This window comes from Drosophila montana, unplaced genomic scaffold (genome assembly GCF_035044405.1).
Source record: "Drosophila montana isolate Dmon_TW-CO22-7 unplaced genomic scaffold, ASM3504440v1 contig_3734_1, whole genome shotgun sequence".
Classification (NCBI taxonomy): Eukaryota; Metazoa; Arthropoda; class Insecta; order Diptera; family Drosophilidae; genus Drosophila; species Drosophila montana.
In genome coordinates, this window is record NW_026998621.1 from 64,283 (window position 1) to 87,984 (window position 23,702).

The window sequence follows — 23,702 nt, forward strand, 5'->3', positions numbered from 1 at the left end:
GTGGATTGACTTTTAAAAGTTCTATATCTATGCTAAGATATACATATGTATATTATATATAAAACGTAGGTTATTTCCTATTCTTCAAACTTTCTTTTAATATTCCCCTTTGTTGGAGCACTGTGTTTATCAGTGAAAAAAAAAAGCCCATTAAACAAATTGCAGTCACTTTTGAGACTAATCGATGCAGTCATAAACCTAACGAGCATTTAATTAAGTAACTATAAATGATTGCTCTTTATAATGCCAGATATCTTTATGGAACAACAAACCGCTTAAGACGACTGTGCCACAAATATGCACAATAATACAAAATTTGGGGGCGTGGCGCAGGGGGCGGGCAGTCGAAAATTATGAGCACTAATTCGAATTGACGTAGTTTATTGAGCAATTCATGAGCAGATTCTAAATAACCACTCACGATTTATTCACTATCAAATGCAAGCTTTGTTAATTGACCGACGCACATGATTCGACGAGCTCCACAATTTCTCAGTGTTAAATGCAAAAATGCCAACCGAAAATCTACCTCAAATGAGCCGTGCGTCATGTTGAGCCCAAAGTCCTTTTATTGAAGAAATATTTATTTTGAAAATATTATATTTTTACTATTAATATCTTAGACATTTGCTTGTAAACAAAATTACGGAATGTTATTATTATTCAGGCGGATTTTTGTTGTTGTATTTGTTGAGGGTTCGAGTTTAAAGTCCTGTAGTACTTTTATGAGTATAAAGTTCTGTTTTCAGAAGAAAATCTGAATGAATGTGTATTTTAAAAATACATTTATTGACTATTAAAATTGTATAAGGAAAATTATGTTGTTTTTGGGGAGTTTAAGATACAATCCGTTTACTTATGCAAAGTCTATATGATTATATTGAATTCATTTTGTTTATAACTCTTAAAATATTCTAATATATTTGAACATATGAAAAATTCCAGATATTCTCAAATTTGTACAACATTTGTGCATTATGATAAATCATCTGCATCTAAAGAACATTTCTTCTATTGAACTAAAAAAACCTTTCATCACATCTAAAAGAAAGAAATATTTAAAAATCGATGTTCAATTATTTTAAATTTTAATCAACGTTAATTTTTTACTCAGAAAGTCTTTCGATTTATTTACACTTTCGCATTAATTATTCTATTATATTCCTATAAATTATTCCTAAACCGATTTCAATTTATGCTTAAACTGCGTTTTCGTCATATTATCATATTTTCCACTAAAAGTCCATCGAATTCATAAACTCAAGCGTTTTACCCAGAAGAACACACGCTAAAAACCTTTAAACTTTTTCAGCGAATTGCATTTCCCGGTATCTGTCCATTCAATGTACAAACATATATATATATATATAGAAAGAATCAAGTCGAAAGCAAAATGCAGACAATTTTCAATTGAAATTCAACAACAATAAATTACAACAAACAAATAAAATTATTGTGACATGATCTAATGTGCAATTTTTAGAAGAAAAGCGGAAACAATGCGCAAAGAAAATTGACAAGAGAAAAGAGAGCAAAGCCAGACGCCAAAGGAAAACCTTAAGAACAACAATTGTGGGGGGAGGGGGGGGGGGGGGCATGTAAAAGGGTGGCTGCCAAGGCAGGGAGGGGGAGGAGGTGGGGGGATTGCTAGCATGCAAATTGCAAATGCAATTTATTAGACCCTATCTTTGGGTTGCCCCGTTGTTTGTTGACGTTTATCGGTTGACGACATTGTCGGGGGCCGCATGTGTTGCCAACAACAACAACAATTACAACAACAACAAGAATTACAACAACAACAACAATTGCAACAATAATACAACTACAACTGACCGCATCTAAATTTAAATTTTAACAAAATAAAGAAACCGCAACCCAAAACACGTTCAACCATTTTTTTTCTTCTGATTTTTATTTTTTTGGCAGAAAATTCGTGTTGTTGTTTTTTGTTGTTGTTGTGTTGTGTTGATTTCCAAATTGTCAAAGTTTGCTAATTGGAACAACGCGTTTTTCAATTTTGAATTCAGCTTAAAATTAACAAAGTCTAAATTTAGTTGCAGGCCTCCGCCTATAGTTGATCTTTGGACTTCGTTACACACCCAATATCAAGGCAGTCGAAAAGATAAACAAAGCCAGAAAGTGAGGACATTCGCCAAGCCGAAGCTTTAATACCCTTGTAGACATTTCTCTTTCCACAGATATGTTTGAACAGTGAAGCTCGTAAGTGCTGAGTTTAATGAAAATATCTCGGAAAATAGAATATGTTGGCAAAGCGTTTTTAAACTGCGAGACGAGTTCGCATAGAAACAAACAGACGAACGGGCCGACCTGGCTGATCAAGAATATATATACTTTCTTGAAGATATCTTCTTATATGCGTTACACATTTCAATGACAAAATTATAATGCCCCTATAATACAAGGGTATATAAAGAAACAAAACATTTTTAAATTGTATTTAGACGCAGCTAATCCTCGAAATTAAACATAAACTATAGCCTTAACGATGGAAGCTGCAGATCTTGAATATTCGGAATGGAATTGTTCCATATTTTTATTATACTATCTATTTAATATAAAAAGATACAATAAATAGGGCTACAAACTTCGATAGTTATCGATAACGCAACATTAGCTTATGTGTGTAACTTTCGATAGTTTAAATTGATCTGCATTACAACTCCCTAAAATACATGAAACTGCGCACCTAAAAGTCGTTTTACTGTTGAGTTTAAATCTATGAAGGTGTAAAGTTCGCAATAAGTACTTCAGTTTTAGATCAAAGCGATGTATGTAATGGAATGATTGGAAGGAAGACAAAATCGATACTAAGGTCTTGAATGAGGTCGATCGGAGCGAATGTAGAGTTGTGAAATAAAGATATAGAAGAAATAAGATCAGACTGCGGACTTAACAAAGAAAAGAAACAAATAACTTTAAAGAAGGGCGCAGATATTTATTATAAAATATTGAAAACTATGTAAAACTATCGATGTTATCGATGATGTTGGACTAGCGATAAATCATATGAAAATCTTGTAATAATCATATAAAAAGAAAAAGAATCATATAATCCAGAAGTGGAAGTTGCATTTATGCAAAATGTAAAATTTAGATATTAGAGAATTATTTTGCAGGGTCTGTTCGTTAAAATAAATGAACGCAGTTTAAGTTTTACATATAGCATAAAAGGTTCATTAAACATAGTTTAAATTTAGTTATTTTTGACAATTTGGAATATCAGAGAACTTAGAAATCAGAACGAAGGTATTTCAATTGCCGGACGATCGGCGTTCTCCCTAGTTTTGAACTTTTTTCTGATATGATCATATCTATAACAACCCCAACAACTTACATAGCAAAAGTATATTATCGTAATCATAAATATTATCTTAAGCTAAATAGCATTAAAAAGCTTAATTTGGATTGGAAAATGTATGGGAAGTAAATTATATGAAATGGATATAGCTGTGTTTGTCAGCTTTATATTAATGTATGTTAAATTAATAAAATGATCATAATAGAGACGATTCAAGATAGTAAGATATATAACATGGCACATATAATAGTTTATAATAGAGATTATCTTGTAAAAGAACTTTAAATTATGCATATCTTATAATCTACGGGTATTTGATCTGTCGAGCGTTACAGAGAGAGAGAGAGAGAGAGAGAGAGAGAGAGAGAGAGAGAGAGAGATAAAATCAAATGATGCCTGCGCTTTTGGGCAACTTGAACGTCAGCCACACGCTTTGACAACGGCACGATTTTGAATTGTTAATCAATTAAATTATTTACGGGCCTCAACAAGGCTGCTGTTGCTGCTTCTTCTTTCAGCATTTGCTATAAATAAAATACGCACGGAGAAGAGAACTACCCCCCCCCCCCCCCCCACCGGCACCCACCGAGCAGCAGAAATTAGCACGTTTTTGGGCCATAAACCAAAACAAAGAGCACATGACAAGAGTCCAGAATTAAACCAACTTCAAGTGGATTTACGAAATATTTTTGGGGCGTAGCCCGGGCCAAGAACGTGGCTCAAATGCTGGTAGTTTTCCGCGTGAAAATGCGAGCAAATAAATAAAAAAAAATTGGCAGATTCTTTGTTCGATTTGCAGTTGCATATTAATTAAATTTGCGATCTAAGTGGGCGGCAGCTGTTGGAGCCGAGCGGGCACGAGCGGGCGCCGTGTCCAAATTGTTTAGTGCTTTATAAAAATAACAATAAATGAAATAAAGCAAAAAAAAAAACGATCTAATTTATTTAGTCGTGCGAAATGAACTAATTAAGCAATTGATTAGTTTATAGCGCCGAGATATGCGTATATCTATTAGCTAACCTCCTATTGGCAAATCTTTGAGCCTGGTACAGGGCAGCAAAATATAGATATATGTATATGTATATAGATGCAAATGTGGATCAAAGATCAGCAGCTTGTGAGAATGGTGAGAATAGGGGCTTGTTTTTGTTTTTTAGCAGCTCGCAGCAGGTTTTTGCGATTTGTTTTGCATCGAAAATTCGCAAATTAAATTTAATAAAATCAAAATACAACATTTGCTTTTGATTTTCTTTTAAATTTATAAAAGATTTTAAACTTTTAAATTTACAGCGTATTGCAAGCTTGCATAGTTAAAGCGTGCAGATAATAATAAACTAAGTGCATTCATAAATATTAAATTTAAATATTTTTTTAATTTACAGCGTATTGTTTAGTCTATCAACATTGCATAGATAACGCTGGCTCGTGTTTTTTTAATATCTGCTTCGTTCTACTTTTCAAAAATGTATTCAAGTTTCTCAATAGACCCAACAACAGCTGCCTGCATACGCGGCGTATGCGTAATATAATGAGCCTTAATGATGCGATTGATTCGACTGATTGACTGACTGACTGACTGACTGACTGACTGGTTGCTTGACCAACTGACTGAGATATTGAACGCACGCGACTTATGTCGCGAGGTGCGATAATTAACTAGTTGTCATTTTAAAGCCAATTTTGGTTTAATGTGCATTGCGATTGCAGTTTGAAGGCTGCTGCACGCACACACGCACAAGCGCATCTATTTACATAACAAACACACACACGCACGCACACTCACACACACACATATGCGCTCAGTGCGTATGCAATACAAACATAAAGCAATTTTCTACAGCAGTCGACAGAGACACGCGACTCGTTTCGTTAAATGTTTCGTTGTTTTCTTTGTTGTTGTTGTTGTTGTTGGACAGTTGACAACTTTTGGGCAAAGGCGCGCGCGTAACGTTTGTAAGTAGACCGCAACGCCCGAGGGTTGAACTAAAACTGAGCGCAACACGTTCGATCGCCGCACGCCGCTCAGCAGCAGCATCAGCCAAGCAAGAGTTGAAGAGAGCGCAGCACAAGTTGCGCTCACGAGCATGCGGACAGGTGCAGTGCGGCCGCACAGAGCGCAGCTAGTTGTTTAGCCAAACATTGGGGCGGTCGCAAAAAGCTCACGGCCAAAGCTTTTAATTAGAAAAAGGCAAACAAGCAAAAACACTAAATTAGCCAAAAGCTTTGCTAATTTCAATTGAAGTTTTAGTTTTTTTTTGCCGCTCTCTCGCTCTCTCTCTCGGCGCAGTTCGTTCAACTTCAGGTGCTGTCAGTTAAGAGTGTGTCAATAATGTGCATAATTCTCTTACGTTCCTGCCGGAACTGTTTATTGTTGATTCTTGAGCAATTAGCTTCTTCTTCCTCTTCGCTTCTTAGCGGCTGACAACAGTTCAATGGGCCACAAATGCATTCGCTGCGCAAAATATTGCTATTTCAATTTATAATGCAGTCACAATTGCCGTTTAATTGATATGGAAATGAGTCAAGTGTGCTTTAGCCATGGTTAAGTCAGCCTAATGCCGCATCAGGCGATCTTAACTCTAATTGGCGGCTTTGAATGTGACTCGTTTTATACCCTGTACCCATTGAAAGTGGATGCTTGTGTACATATGTATGTCACATTCTTGATCAACATCTTTCATAAAGTCAAACTACCCATTCTATCTGAAAGCATATCAAACTTTCGATGAGTTATCGATAACACACTTCGTTTCCACTAAATCGATAAGCCTTTTTATTCGTATTTGGAATGTAATAATTCCTAATAGCAAAGCACGCACCGATCAAGCATAGTTCAAATTATCGATAGGACACTTCGTTTCCACTAAATCGATAAGTATCGATGTTTAGCTTGGCTTTTCAGACCTTATTTCGAAGTCAATATACCCCATAGACTACAAATTTAGCATGTAGGCTCTCGAATAATATACCAAAATTCATAATAGTTAACTTTATGGGTTCCTTTTTACATTTCCCCAGAAGTTAAGGTAAAGTTAACTTAACAATTATTTGCCATATGAAGGTTACGATGGTTACAGGGTAACCGCTATTCGGATACTTTTACCCCAGCTTGTTGTTGTCGCCGTTATGCAAGGCGCAACAAGGTGTGAATCAAAGCTGTCGCATGCGACTATAAAAAATATATTCAGGTGACAGTTAACAAACATTCAACGGCGCAGATAATGGAATAATGCGAAAACGCTTGGCAAATGAAATAAACAATAGCAAAGCGCCGACTAAGTAAATATTAAATACGGACTTAAGAAATAAAGAAAATATTTTGAAAACAGATGTGTAAAAAGTTTCTTGTCTTTTGGTTTGGGTCTTTATTCATGGCTTCATGGTCTCTAGATCAATTTGGCATCTAAATTTTGGTCAAAATTCTTGTGAAAAGGGTGCCCTCAAATATCCCATATAGACATAGGACAAAATTTCCCACCTCCATAACTCGGGCCTAAACTCATCCGATTTTCATAAGGTTTGGCTTATTGTTCACGGTTTGACCTCTAGATCAATATGGCATTTAAATCTGGGAACATTATTTTCGTCGAAATGCATGTGAAAATGGTACCCTAAAATACCCTATAAACACAATGGTCAAAATTTCCCACCCCCATAACTCAGTCAAATCTCATCCGATTTTAACGAGGCTCGAATCTCTGTACATTATTTGGCCTCTAGATCAATTTGGCATCTAAATCTGGCAACATTTTTTTTGGTCCAAATACATGTGAAAATGGTACCCTGAAAGGAAACTAAGTGCTGTATTCAAGATAAAATTAAGATATGACATCTTTAAGATCATTTTAGAGACTGATGATAGCTTTTAATTTGAAATAAAATAATTTAATATTTAACATTGGCCCTTAAATTGACAAATAAAGAAAACATATATGTTTCCTGATTTAATCAATATGCTTAAATTTAAATTTCATTACAATTATTTTTATATTTTTGTGCTCCTACAGTGGCGTCCATATTTGCACGGCAGGCATTAACTAAATTGCCCCAACAAAATTGCAAAGCATACTTTCGGGCGGCAACACCAAACCGATTTGTCAGCAACCATTATTCTCTTAAAATGTTGCATACTTTTAAGAGCAACAAAAATCGATTCAGATATACTAGCGTGCTGTTAAATAATGAATTAAAGGCTAGGCACTAGTATTTTATATTGCCAACAGCTGCAAATGTATTAATTAAAATAGGCATTCAACTTAAACCTAAGTGCGAAAAGTATACAAACAGTCCGTAAATTGCTTTTAATATGCCAAAAAGGGACAGCTGCAATAAAAGCGGCGGCTGCTGTTTGCTATCCACTTCCACTTCCACTCCCCTTCCACCACACACCGCATTTGCATCATGGCTTCTATTTATCTTGGCAGAGCTCAAACAATGTTATCTAGTGCAGAAGAGAGCGCACATAAAAACTACAAATATAAAGAGATAGCGAGCGAGGGGCAGAAGAGCTGGCCGCATACAATTTGCCGGCTGGCAGCTTTTGTAACTAAAATTAAAACCAAGTTGCGGTTGTTGTTGTTTACGTTGTTGCTGCAATTGCTTTTTTTTCGTGAGGCATTTGAAAATGAAAAGAGCACGTAAACAAAAAGCAGATGAGAGAGCGCTTTGGCTGAGTACGTGTGACGACACTTACTGCTTGACCTCAGCGTAGAAACACACACACAGCCACACACACACATGTATGCGCCTTTGTATTGAAACAAACGTGTAATTAGCAGCGCGGCTGTTGACAGTGGGGCCAAAAACAAAAAAATGTGAACAAATGAAATTGTTTAACATTTTCCCCACTGCTGCCGAACGGCTAAATGTTAATGGCCAACATTTATCGATTGCCTGTGATGGATTAGTCCGCTTTAATTGGGGCCAGCTCTTGCGGTGCGGCAATGAAAATGGAAAATGGAATTGGGAATCGCCTCCACGTTGCCATCAATCAGTGACGGCAGCTGGCGCATTTCAACAGCTGTTCGTCCACACAGACAAGCACTACAAATATTTATGGCTTTCAATTAGACGTGTATTTGATTTTGATTCCCATGTCTAGTGAAAGGCTATATAAATAATGCGGCCTGGGGGATGATAATTAGTCAATTGAACTAGTCCATGTTTGGGCGTGAGTTTTTTAAAATTTTTGAGTTTGAGATGAATTTAGATCCATTTAAAAAGTGGCTTATAATTATTTGAAAATATTTAATATTAATTTTAATTAATTCTGTAAATTTCATTTAATTTTATTAATTATTTAATTAATTAATTGTATATACAATTATAATTTCATTTACCTGCCAACAGTGAGAAAAACTAACAATAAATCTAAAATTAAGTAAACATTTTAAGGCCTCAATACTAGAAGCTTTACAACGCAAGCAGTGCTAGAACTGTTTGGGAATTACAGCACGTGCGACTAGTATATACCAACAGAAAATTGTTTAAAAAAGAGAGGTACTCAAAAATCAAGCTATTATCATATAGACAGACAAAATCTTAAATATGATACGATTGTACAACTATTTGAAAAATTTAATTTTAGAAAGAAGTTTCCGAAAATTCAACCTAAATGCAGTCCAATTAGAAATCGTTATAAAACCGTTTTTAAAAATCTCCTTTTAGAAATAATTTTTCAAAACTCAATCTAAATGTAGACCAACTAGAAAAAGTTTCAAAACTTGTTTTGATTTATAGAAAAGACAATTATTAGTGCGAATTTCAACTATTCAGTTAAATATTCTCTAGTCTGGTCATAAAATGATGAACAACCAAGACAAATTTCTTTTGGGAAAGAGCAATGAGAACCCGGGCAAGAATTCGCGAGATCTTCTCACACGCAAACTGTCGTGACTTGGCGCACGAATCCACACACACACACACACACACTTGGACAGAGCAGCTGCCTTTTGGCTGTCATTATTAATAAATCTACCGCGCCGCCGGCTACACCAAGCCCCTCGCCCACCCCCCAATAGGGGTATCAAACGTAGGCGTTGATTGTTTTATGTGAGTGCGGATCAAAGCCACAAAAAGCGCGTTCAGCATTGGGGAAGGGGTTGAAGGGAGGGAAGGGGTGTGAGGCAAATGACAACAAGTGGGCGTGCCCTGTCACTTTAACGGATTTGAACTCTGCACTTGCCAAAAATAAAGTAAAGAAAAAAGTGACAACCGAAAATAACAAAGCACATATAGTACATATACATATATCATATCACATGTTTGCATATCAAAATTGGCTTAATCATTTTAATTGGACTAATCTAATCATGAGGAACAGCGAAAAGAAAACAAAAATAGAAATAAGAAAAACAATTCATACAAAGAGGCATATTCTGTTTATAATCTTTAATCCGTTTAAAGTTATAAAATTAAAATTGTTGTTCAAGTGGATGATTCTTTCAATTTTGATTTCAGTTTCTGCCCCCTCTCTTACTCACACCCTTCCTCTCTCACCCTCTCCCTCTCCCTCTCTCTGTTCTTTTAGCAGCGGTCATAACGGTCAAATTTTGATTTCAAGAAATACATTTATTGAGAATAATACTAAAGAAAAAAATTATTCTGGCAAAGAATATATGTCCGAGACATTTATAAATATTTTCAGATATCTATTATATAATTTAAATAAAAAAAAAAAAACTGCCATCGCCCACCCAAAAAGGCAAAAAAATAAATCAAAACGAAATATAACGAGAAAGTAGGCATATTTTTGGCGCACCGAAGATTTAATACCCTTGTGCAGGATAAGGGAGAAAGGCGAAGCTCGTAAATGTTGAGTTCGATGAAAATATCTTAGAAAACCAAATATTTTACCGATCTTTCCTATATCATATAGTGGATCGATGTTTACAGGATTCTCCATATATGTAGGAAGCATAATGAAACTTATAGATAAAGCTGACAGACTAGTTAGTATAGAAAACGACAGACGGACCTGACTATATGAATTCGGCAATTGATGCTGATCAAGAATATATATATATATATACTTTATGGGATCGGAATTGCTTCCTTCTGTGCGTTGCACATTTCACGACAAAATTATAATACTCTCTACAAGAGTAGAAAACACCACAACAAAGAATCAAAAGGCGAAAAGACAATTCACAAAAATTCTTTAAAACTGGTTTGGGCCAGTTACAGAAACGGATTCCTCGACGGATTCGCACACTTTTCTCATATTTATAGCTGGGGGCACGTGCTCCCATTGATGTGGGGGCAAATGGGTAAAAGGGGTAGGGAGGGGGGGGGGGGGGGAGAGGGAAATTGATTAAATATTATGCTACGCTCCGCTCGTGCTGCTGTACCAGATTTATCGAGAAAAGCGAACGCGTGTGGCACTTATGATATATCCGGACATATTTCTATATATATCGCCATACATATATACATATATATATGCCATGGCCTGATCTGCGGAAAGTTTCATTCGAAAAAGAAAAAAATAATAATGTGGAACACTTTTTATCAAGAGGCTCGAGCATAAGACGAGAAACAAAATTCCTGAATTTTACGATGTTTTCTTTTTGCTTTTTGAATTGAAAACAAATATAAATACATATATATATATATATATATATATCATATGTGTGTATCATATGTAGTATATAGTGTATATTTTAGCGAACATAATTTCAACAAATCTCTCGTCGTTTCGCGTCACGAGTGAACGAAAACATTGCGCTCTGTTTTGCGTAAGCAAAAATTTAGCTTGGCAAAAGCAAATAAATATTAAATCTTAAACCCATAAACTTAATTTCGAGTACCATATTCATACATATACTCTATAATCGATGCCATAGAGATGGCACGCGGCCTGTGACAGCAGGCTCTTTAAAATATATATATAATATAGTTTGTTTTTGGCTATAACAAGAAGATAAGTTATACGAGAATTTCAATATGTTTGGATATGTTTTAGATGTTGGATAGTTTTTGTTGCTAATAGATAGCTAAGGTTATGCTTGAAGATGTGGAGATTTCCTTTAAAAAAGATATCAGAATATGATATAATATATTTTTAAGCTAATCAAATCTATTGACCATAATTTCTGTTGTGTGCCCCTTAAACAAATTATAATTAAATTGAGATCTTAAAAAAATATTATATTACCTATTAGGAAACTAATATGCATAATTAAATTGAAGGATATATCGTAAGATATACGAAACTTTATACCGCCAGTTTACAAAAGGTCTCATGATTAATCTCTATATATAAATCTGTTTGTCCTGACCTAACAAATCGCGAAAGCATGTATGAAAAGTTGTATGAATCTCTTACCATCCGGCTTCAAACTCATTTTCAAAAATCTTTGTCAAAATTTATTTGATATGAAATTGCTCTTAGATGGAAATTGCGGCTTAAAGGTTTAATGGACGAATGTTTATTTTTCGCATTCTCACCACAAGAGTAACAAGGGCAAAAAACGTTGATTCTAACTTTTAGGTTCCTAATTCGAATGGACTTTGAATATATTTTCAAATATCTATGTAAGGTTTAACTTTAGACATTGGCTGACTGAAAAGTTATATCTACATTTTTGAGCGCAAAACAATCTGCGGGCAAGGCCGGGGAATACCCGCTGGTATAATATATTTGAGCAAAGATCATTTGAAAGTTATGTCTGGCTGTGACGTGTGCTAAAAATGTGGCCAAGATAAATTGTTAACAGCTCTTATAAATAATATTACTCACGCAAGCAGAAATATCTCGAATAAATTAAATATATATTTGGAAAATGTTCCAACAGCTCAAAATTTATAAAAGCATTTTACAAATTTTCTGACTAGTAATTAATTTATTTTTCAATTGTTTCTAAAAATCGAAATTCAACTTTTTTATTTAATACTTTTAGATGATAATTTCACATCACATGTTTAGCTGCTGAATTCAATATGAAATTTTATCACGACGCAGAAAAATGAAACGAACAAAAAAAAAATGAAGAAAAATCATTAAGCAAAACGGAAAAACGAGGCAAGAAAAAAAAATGGCAGGGGATTGTGGGGAAATGAAAAGAGAATTGCATTTATTTTTAAACAAATTAATTGGCCGCTCGCCAACTGCCATAAAAACGTTTGTGTTTCGCTAACTGTGCACAATGCGAGCGACAATAACAACAAATACAATGAACAAATTCTTTAGCATTATGTCAAACAAAAATATGTATAGATACTTCATATACATATGCATATGTCAGAGAGCGAGAGAGATATTGCAAATTGGAATTTCCCACGTTGAAATGCCGAAATAATTAGTGTGCCAATTATAATTCTTAGAAGGAATCAAAAATAGATGGCAGATTATAAGCGAATGTGCAAGACCTGTTTACGTTCAGAAAGAAAATAAATAACCAAATTCAAAATCAAAATCAAAATCAAAATCAAGGCCAATGCCGTCAACGGCTCAAAGTAGCTTCCACTAATGGATTGGATTGGCCGATTGGCCCGATTGCAATTCCAATCGCAAATGGCATTAATGCATGCTGGCAGTTTGACAAAATATGACCAAGTGCAAGATTCGATAAAACAATAAATAAAAGAGGAATATCATAAACAAGCATTCACCACTTGCGCAATACCCTGTGCACAGTTAGCTGGCAAAATTCTCTGGATGTGAATCGTTTCACTAAATTTTTTTAAAATCTGTGATAAATTCTGCGCTTGGGCCAAAAACTTGATTTATGGTTGTGGAAAAAGAGGTTCACGAAAGGAACTTAAGAGCAGGCAGCCGAATCGAACCGTGAACGGAACCAACAACCATTTCTTATACCCTGCATCCATTGAAAATGTGTAAAAAGGGATTTAATGTATTTGTGCAAATGTATGTAACGACCCCATATACCATATATATTCTTGATCAGCATCAATAGGCGAGTTCGTCCGTCCGTATGATCACAGAAGCTATAAGGGAACGTATAAAGAAGTATATCTCGATAATAGATATCTTGCCTCCGTCTCCAAACAATCGATAAAAATCGATATCGGAATGCTATTTTTTGAGCTCTAAACTTGGCATGTAGCTTTTAAAATAAAATAGAGAGATCAAGCATCTTTCATTTTATAACTGACATAAAGGAATCGAGCGCTTAGCGTGAGCTGCATTGTTTTTGTTGGCAGAAAAAGGTTCAGGGTATCCTCTAGTCGGGCACTCCCGACTTGAGCACACTTGTTTCTTAGTAAGCCAGTTTATAGTACCCACTACGATGCCTCACAAAAGGGCACAGAAAATATGGACTCGGAATTGTTGGCAGTAGCTTCTATAAACTCCTACCTAAGGCTGTAAGCTATCAACCCATTTGCATTTTCTACAAATACAGGGTGTTTAGATAGCGTATAATTGCATCCTTAAAGTAAAATGTAAATGTAAACTTTAATTGTATTTGCTGTGCCATAGAAATTGAATTGATTTTTGCTTTTGCCATTTAGTCAACTTTTGCCACGCAATTTGATTTCCTTTTAAACAAATATTTAGCCAAATATGAATTTTTACGCAATTGTTACTGCTGTGGTTATTACCAATGTGGGTCAATGGGTTGTATAACCTTCATTATCAGCACATTTCGTATTTCCATTGATAAGCTCTGATTGTTGATTACTTGGCCAACTTTCAAATGTTTGTACAATTTTCGCGGCCCTTTTCCATAACGCCAAAAGCAGCTGTAAAATGCGTGCAAAGTGCAAAATTAATTTCGGTTAAAAGTTTATGTTAATTGCAATTTGCATTTTGCAATCTAAACAAACGAATTTCACGGAGCGTCGATTTTAAAATCCTATTGAGTAAACAACAAATCAACTGAGCGTAGCGCAAACAAAATTTAAAAATTGTTTTTCATATTTTGTAACTAAACAAAAAAAGGCTTAAATTATGTAAGAGCCAGAATTTGAAGATTTGTGTATTCCACTTGAAGTATGTTGCAGTAAAAAAGAATTATAAATTCTTTAGGAATTTTTTTAAATTTAAGCCAACTCAAGCGACTGCGCAATGCTCTACTTTCAGACTTAGGAAAATAAAATTGAAGTATTTTTCCCTTTTTTTTAACTAGCGTGAGACTTTAGAACTGAAGAAAATCTTGAAGAAAAGCGTTCCCTGATGTTGGTTTATGCAACTATAAAAACAAATGTTGGAGTCTCTAGAAGAAAAGTCGAATAAAAAAGTATTAAACAAGACTTACAACAAGTATTATAATTCATAAAATGTAATTATGCATTAGCTTGGCAAATATATTGTTAAGTATTTTTTTTCCACAATCATCCCAAATATCTTCCACAGTTTTTCCGCTAAAGCCATCAAATTTGTTTAATTTTATTGTGCAGCTTTTACACTAGGAACAGAGTATCGAGTAGTCAGTAGAATGAGACTGCAACTGTCTTCATTTCTGGAATTACTTTGAATCTAATTGTTTATCACCGCATTGATTCTTCCATATTTACAGGGTGTCTTCTAGTTCAGCTAGTTTTCGACTCGTTAAAGGTTCTCGCTGCTGAATTTCGATTAAATAATGTTTCAATGTTTATGTTTACGCAAAAGCTGTTAGCATAATTTGACATGCTGCATTCGGGCTATTTTTCTCTAATTTTGTTTTCCACTTGCGTGCCTTAATAGTTCACAAATACACATAATTTTAACGGCTCGATTGAGGAAAATATATAAAACATAAAAAATAAGCAAAAACCAGTGTGGAGTCCAATGTTGCGTACGTGGAATCCAGTTGAAACGTTTGGCCGGTTCGGTCAGTCGTCTTATATACCCTTGCAGAGAAGGGTACTATGATTTTGTCATGAAATGTGTAGAGCAGAAGGCTGCGACTGCTTAAGGTATATATATGCGTAAGGTATATAACATATATATAAGGTATTTATATATACTCTTGAACAGCAGAAATACTAGAGTTTATGTGCAAACAGGTCTCTTAGTCTTAAGCAAACTTTAGAAACTTTGAGGCAGATATAAAGCATGTCTTAGTCGGAGGATCGAGACAATATATCATATATATAGTTGTCATAGGAAAGATCTGTTGAAAGTTAAGCTCTTGTATAATAAACTTATTTGTCTTAAACATATCTTGACAAAACTCCAGATTTACTAGTTTCCCTAGACTTCTCATATAAATTTCTATCAATATCCTTTTGCTATCTTGTTAAGATCTCTTGAAAGATTGCGACAGAAAATGTGATTTTGTGGAATACTTTTCTGGTAATACAAAATATTATGTCCAAATGTATGCCGAGGAAGTTTGTCCTTTCTTTTTATACCCTGGTAGAGTGTATTATAAGATTGTCATGAAATGTATCTCCGACTCCATGAAGTGCATATATATTCTATTTTCATCAAAGTTAGCATTTGCGGGCTTCGCTATTCTTCTCACATATCTGCTAAACAGTCTAAAAGAGTATTTAATCTTCGATATGCCGTATGCTTTTTTCTAGTCTTTTATTTATTTATTTAACTTTTTTTTTGGCAAGTCGGCCTGGCGCGGCCTGGCCAGGCGGTAGAAACCATATTAGCCCGTAATTATTACAAATGCCTATATTCAATTTATTTTGCTTGTACAAAATTTAATTTGTGCGTTTTTTGTTTGTGTTTTTCCGTTTTTGTTTCTGTTGCCGTTTATTGATAAATGTATTTTAGTCGGCGGCAAAGTACACAAACAAATAATCTTTCATGCAATGCATAAACTAATATTTCACTCAGAAAACATTTTCTGCAGCATTAAAAAAACACGTGTGTGCTCGGCGCTATATAAACACAAGAAAAAGAATATCTGCATATATATATATATATATATCGTATATATGTCCAGATACTGGCCATATCTATAGAAGATCAATTCACATTTTGCGTGGGTGCGTGGTAGTCATTAAAGTTTCGACCTTTCGTTGTTTTAATTTTGATATTTATTGCAAAAAGAGCTCATTAAAAAGCGAACTCGCATATTGTTTTTGGCCAGAATTATTGCGCCTGTTGTTCAGTTTTATAATGTATATATGCATAAATCATCTTTGTTGTTGTTTGTTTTCTGAGCAGCTCTCAAATATATTTGTTTATTTTAAAGGCTCAAATGGATGACCGGAAAATGTAGCCCATTTGAAAAGCTTCTAATTTGCATGTCTTTAGATAGCTTTGTATATAAATTGGAGTTTCCAAAACCGAAACTCTTTAATATGTTTTATACAAGCCATAAAACAGTTTAGGGAAGCCAAGAAGCTTTTCAGACAAGCATTAAGTAACAATTATTAGAAATATAAACTTTAATTTTCCTTTCTTGCCTATAATAAGTATATATATATGAATATTGTTCTCGAGCTTTTAGCTTAAAGTTTTCTCTAATCCAGTCTAAAATACAAAAGTAGCTTTAAGCTTTTATGTTTCTACAACCATGCTATTAATGTTGTTCATAGATCTTATTATAAATTATATTAGGCTTAATCAACTTAACAACTATTTAAAAATATTCATTCGACTCACCAGTTTGCTTTGGTAGAGAGTAAAAATCGAGTGTTTTGATTTCGGATGTTTCCACATGCGGCGCGAATCCCTCGTATAAATCGCTTTCCTCCACAATGCCGCTCAGCTTATCGGCCTGAGCCGATGTATCGGCACGATGATAGGGCATCTTCTTAGCCAGTGTTTTCTTCTTAACTGTCTCCGTTTTTGAGCAGTGTATGCCTGTGGCTCCTTAGTAAATATGTGTGTGTGTGCAGTTGGTTTTCTTCTTCTTGTTTAAGAGCTTGCGTTTGGTTTAGGCGCAATTTCTATCGGTTTATTCAATATTTGTTAATTTTTTGACTAGATCAACTTTATTTGCAGTTGGTTGTGTTTTTGTTGTTGTTATTGTTTTTGTTGTTGTTGTTTATGTGGCATTTATGGAGACAGAAACACTCCAATACGATGATGCCGCGCGGAATTCATTATAATGAAAGATTTAAAACAAATACTGCGCGAGCATATTGTTGTACATAATAAATGAGCGGCGCTTCAGGGTCTGCAAAAGATAAGAAGAGAAAGGTTTATAAGTAAAATAAAGTTTAAATTTCTCACAAACTATGTTTAAGCATTGCGAGGTGGCGTTTTCTAACTGACTTTTTTATAGGTACAAAAGAATATTGGTTCAAAATAAGTTTGTCAAAGTTTCTATTCATATATTGCGAACTGGAATCGTATACGACAACACTTAACACAAATCAAAAAGGTGTGGAAATTAATCAAAATCCAATCTTCGGTCAACTTTTGATGTAAAAGAAGCTTCAAAAACGGATTCAAGATAAAAAGTGAGGTTAATGTTGTCATAAGCTGTACTTTGAAGATTGATCCGATCAAAATTTCTTATTGATTTGCAGAATCTAGATTAGAAAATAAATTTGTCCTCCTATTAGTATGAAACAAAAGTACAGATACCTTCGGAACGAAGAAGATTTAATACCCTTGCAGACAATTGCCCTATGGATTTTGCAGACATGTGAGAATGCTATATACATCAGATAAATTCGCCATACTAAAACTATTCTATTGAGCAATATAATAAAGTAGTGCGATCTAAATAAGAATTTGCTCGTATATAGAATAGCATAGTATATATAGCATAGATAAGCCAGTAAATGCAGGGTTTGATCAAGATACCTTGATAAAAAAAACACGTTGACCTGGCGTCTGAGCGTCGGGCCAACAAGCAAGCAGCCGCCGGTTCAAATTCAGCAGCAGTTCTCAATACATGCCCTTTATTTGTTATTATATAATAATAAAAAAAGCAATAATAATAAAAATAAAACAGTTGCAAATAAATAGAAAGCAAGCAAAGTAAGCTAAGCTATAATTTAAGCTGATTTGTAGCCAAAGCTTTTGGGCAAATGCAGCTAAAATTTGGCGAGTTTTTTTGGGGGATTGAAGTTTGCTGTCTCAGCGGATTTTCAGTTAAGACAAACGGAATGCCGGCTAGTGGGTTAAAGGGAAATCTTATCAGCTTATTTATTGTTTATTATCATTTAAATGTTTGGCATTCCAAGTTACGGCAAATAAACAAAAATCTGTGTAACCCAATCAACATACATCAGTCGGACAAACGAGCGGGTGGCAATGAATCCATATACATTTTACGTGTGTACGTATACATATATAAATATTTCTATATGTGTATACATATAGTCCTTGCCAGTCACACACACAATTGGGCGATTGGTTCAATGACACGCATGAAAAACAACTGAGAACATTTCAATTCATTTGGGCCAACACAACAAAATTCCAATTGTAGACAAGGCGTCGGGCGCCTCTGGGCCATAAAATACATGAAACGGCATTAAATGCCAGCAGCAATAAAAATCTCAACTGGCCGGAGAGTTAAATGTGCGCCATATAAATATACGGCCCGAAAGTACTTATGAGGCTCCCAAATGTCGCGTCTTAGTCAAGTCACGCTGAGGGTGGACACGGCCAGCAGCCGGTTCTGATTTCGGTTCACAATTTCGATGTCTAATTAATATTTGGCAAGCCCGCAGCAAACCGGCACAGATATATCTCGATTGCTCATAAAAAATACCTAAAATATATAATATACGTTGCCGCAAATACAGATACAAATCACTTAGAAGTACGTTTAAAATAAATGTCAGCCAATATTTGTTTAAATGAACTTGCCGAAAAGAGAAAAAGTTGTAGAAATCAATTTTGCATTAGAAAGTCAATATGGGAAATTATTATATTGCAAAAAGTATAAATAAATAAACTACATTCAAGAATTGCTTTTGTAATTGTTAGATTTTTATTCACGTATTCAATAATATTTGACTCAAAGCTTTTTATAAATATTTTTTGGTTTAAGAAATTTAAATAAATTTAGTTACTTAGCTAGTTTTCACAATTTACTTTGTTTGTCGAATCAGCAAACATTTCAAACACGCCAAAAAAAACAGAAACTCTTGTGACAGATAAAGCTGCAGAGCTCTTTAATTTCCGATCAGACAGTGACAAAATGTTTCTAATATAAAAAAAACAAATATTTTGACTATGCGCACTGCATAAATAGTTCAAATAATATTAATTTGCAATATCATTTGCTTTAATTAGGCTACACGTATGCAATATTTATGGGCTAGATTCATTAAGATATATTTAATTTGAATATAAATGAAAGTAATTCAATAAATGTTCCATACAAATTCCAAAAGTCAATTACAAAATGCTAAACACTATTTTCAAAACACGCTGCGTATACTTAATAAATATATTTTACAACACACGCTTCATTTAAGCTCAAACCAAGCGAATAATACAAAACGAAATAACAACTAAAAGTTTGCCGCCTGATTAAAAATCAGAAAAAAAACATGTAAAAGTGCTCGCGTCGGGAGTGTCCGCGAAGAGGATACCCTGTACGTTCTTCTACCAACACCAAATGCATCTTGCCCTAGGTTAATAGGTAGAAAATGAGAGATAATTGATAAGCGTATACTTTTATGGAAGAATTTGTCAAATTAGGTGGCTCTAGCTCTTAAAACCAAAGCAGGATTTCGATATCGATTTTCATCGATTGCTTGGAAACGGGGTAAGTTATCGATTATCGGAAACAACCTCGTATCACGTAGGTACTAGGAGGATCTAGGTTCAGGTCGTTCATGTCTATAGCTCTAATGGAGTCAGAGATCGACGCGATAATACCTACGGACGGAAAGACGGACAGACAGACGAACATGCCTAGCTCGACTCGGCTATTGGGGCTGATCAAGAATATATATACTCTATGGGATCGGAGATGTTTCCTTTTGCCTGTTACATGCATTTGCACAAAAGTATCATACCCTTTTTACCCATTTTCAGGGTATTAAAACGATATAGTTTTTAAAATATTTGTATTTTCGTTTGTTAGTTTGTTTCTTCTCGTCGCGTTAAAATTTTGTCGAATGCTTTCATTTCATCGCCTGTGCCGCAATTCGCATGCTAAATAGCTGAGTGGAGGGTGCCCGAACAACCCTCCCCCAACCCACACGCCCCACTCTCACGGCTAGTGTGGGTAAAAACAAAAGCTAAATGCGAAAATTGAATTGCAAATTTCAATTGAAATTCTGCGCACGTTTCAAAAGACCGAAGCGGGCAGCAACAAACACTGAAATAACAACAACAACTTAGCAACAATCAACAACAACAATGCGAGTTCAACAACAAATACTTCTTTCAGTTTCATTTGACACTTTTAATGATTTCGCTTGTCAACAACATTCAGTTGGTTCACAGTGGGCGGGTCGCAGAGTTGGGGTGGCGGTTTTATGCGAAGTGTGGGAGGGGTTTGGTGAGGAAAGGGGGGGGGGGGGCACATTGACGGACTAGACAGACGGGCCTGATAGATCGTTGCGTTCCGACTGACTTGACAAGAGGTGTTAAACACACACCGAATGTGAGAGACAGCTGCCTGCCAATCGAACAAACACTTATCGGATTGATAAGGCTGATAAGGCGGTGGAGGAGCCAGGGGGCGGGGGTGGACATGAGTAAAATAAACAATAGATATTTGTTAAATTTGGACGGCATTTAATTTAGTAACTGGCAGTAGCGGGAAAGTAGCGCTAGTTAAGTGATTTATGTACTAGTTATAGCTACATGATAATCGCAATAGATTAGAAAATGAATTCTCTCATAAAAAAAACAAATTTGCAACGTTTCATTTGTCTAAGAGCGAAGCATAAATAAATTTAACATCATTTGATTATTACTTATTGTTTAAATGCAATAAGTATTTTTTAATATTTCCTTATTTGCTTGGACAAAGTTGAAGAAGTTTGATAATAACTTGTTGCAACCCCTCAAAGTGTATACGAAAAACTCAAACAAACCGAACTTGTTATTAGAATTTATTGCAGCTTATCAGCGATAATATTTTGCTGCACACGCTTGAAGATAAGTTAATTATATAGATACAAATTATTTTAAGAATTTCTAATACTAATAATAAATTCGCTAATGACATAATCACGTAATTATTCGGTTTTTTTGCCTTGGGCAGCTTATCAAAGGGGTCGCACAGAGCCTCAACTATCAAACTGATAAAACCAACTGAAGATCGCGAACAAACAAGTTTAATTGACGTACAGTAAAGCCTCATTAGTTGGCAATAGGCGCATTTTGTGCTTAGTTTATAATTCAATTTGAATCCATGTGCAAAATTCATATGTATGTCAATATTATGCTAGTTTCGCAATTCAACTCTCAGCAATTACGAGGGAGAGAGAGGGGGAAGGTATATAAGTGCATATATAAAAGGAATTGTATATAGAGTTATTAACAAATGTTTACATTTAAGTTCTGTTGACTTTGTTTCGCGAGACATTTGTTGACTCGACGCTTGCAATTGGCAAATAATTCGTTATCAAGTCGCAAATGTTGCAGTTAATTTAAGCAAATGCAATCAAATCAAATCGAATCAGCGCTCAGGCAGGTTTAAAAACTTTAAACGAATGCCGCAAGTCAATTGAATTCAATTGGACAAACACAAATGACAAAAAGGAAAGAAACGAAAAACATAACGAGATAAAAATTGCTTTTACATTATTTGATTAGTCCGCCCTCAAGAGAACCCACAATACGGAGCACAGCAAAACGCAGCTAATTAAAACGTTTAGTATATGCAAATGAACAGAGACGGATTGTCCAGTCGCATCGGAGGTCAGTCTGCCTCTGCCACGCCTACCTCTGCCCCACTCCAAATAGATATGGACAATGAAAATTTGAACAACACGACTCGATATGCACGAACTTGTGTGATGGAAATAATGCTCAGGGAATTAACATATTCATTAAAAAATTAGCTTTAAACTTTATGAATTTATCCTATGCACAGAAGACTGAGGCCAACTTGTTCTGAGATTTGCAGATATTGGAAAGTACTCAAAAAGTAACTCAGAGTTGCATCTTGAAATTGTGAACTATTAAGTAACTTCACAGTGTTGCAAAACGATCCACTAGGCAAACATTTTTTTAGTAAACTACAATTTTAAAAATGCATTATTGCAAATCACAAAAGAAAACATATTTGAAGTTATATTTGTCATGAAAAAGATATTTAAAACGTTTACCACACTGACTGAAACATTTTACAACATTACTCAAGCAGGCAAAGAGAAACAGAATTATTTTAAGATATATGACGCTACATTTATGACGTCATAAAATTGTTTGTGGTCACACAACAATATTTGGCGGTCGCGTCGCCAAGAAACAGCTAAAAGTATTACAAAAAGGAAACAAATTATAAAATAGAGAGAATTAAAAACAACATACATTTTTTTGCAAGTAATTAAAATGACTGAAAGAACTAATAAATAATATAATAATTAATTATGTCAATGAATTAGTGTTATTTCCAATACAAAAAGACTAAATTAGAATCTTAATGAAAAGAAGGAAAATATGTTACATAAATATATTACAATTCTTTAAAAACAAATAAATTTAATTTTAAAACGAAGTAAAATACAGCGATATTTAAATTTTCTAGATAAAAAAACCTTCCAATAGAAACAAACTAGTTTTAAAAAAAAAATAAATACAGAAATATATAAAACAAGAAAAACCTACCAATATAAAAAATTAAATGTAAAAAAACCGAAGTAACTACCGAAAAAATGAAACTGAATACTCTGAAGACGATTAAATATGTAAATTTATATATATTTTTTCAATTTTGTAGAGTTTAACAATAAATTTTTGTATATTGCACCGTGCGTAAACACGATACGTTTCCACATTAAAATATTAGTATCTCCGTTTAAAGACAGTTGCAGCGATTAAACATGGCGGCTGCCACCGGCAAAGTGTCAGCACCTATTGAGTTTTTCAGTAGCCGCAGCATAAACAAGTCAATTAGTTTTCATTTGCATTGCGCGGGAGCGAGTTGCTAGACACACACACAACTAGATCGTTGTCTGAGCCAAAAAGACAACAACAAAAAATGTTGTTTCAATTTATGGGCATGTGGCAAAGCGTTTGTGTTAATCGAGAGCTCATTCCGAGCAATTCAGCAGTCAAATGGGCAGCACTTAACCCACATTATGCGCTCGCAGGCACAAGCTGGCTGCTACGAGGCTCGCGCCCACGCGAATGACGCAACGTGCAACGTGCCGCACTCAGACTCAGGACGGGGAAACTTAACGCTCGACTTGAAATTGTTTAGACAATTTTAATGTCAGTTTGTGAATTGCGCTGCAAGAGCAAAACTTTCCATTGCTTACCCCATTGCATTACAAATTTATGAATGTTATTGGTCTGATGATGCCTGATGACGGTGTTGGATAATGTCAAAGTGCATTACTGTGTTGCGACTGGACACACCCCAACTAAATCTGAGAAGC

The 23,702-nt window shown here is 34.8% G+C and overlaps 1 protein-coding gene across 5 annotated transcripts in view; it reads right to left on the bottom strand.

The window, feature by feature from the left end:
• sky (GTPase-activating protein skywalker) overlaps positions 1–23,702 on the bottom strand; it is a 70,335-nt gene that overhangs the window by 25,662 nt on the left and 20,971 nt on the right. For all 5 annotated transcript variants that reach the window (XM_064695266.1, XM_064695273.1, XM_064695270.1 and 2 more), the window contains one exon: positions 16,834–17,350. In XM_064695266.1, coding sequence (XP_064551336.1) covers positions 16,834–16,981 — 148 coding nt within the window. In that variant the 5' untranslated portion in view covers positions 16,982–17,350. The remainder of the gene's footprint in view (positions 1–16,833; positions 17,351–23,702) is intronic.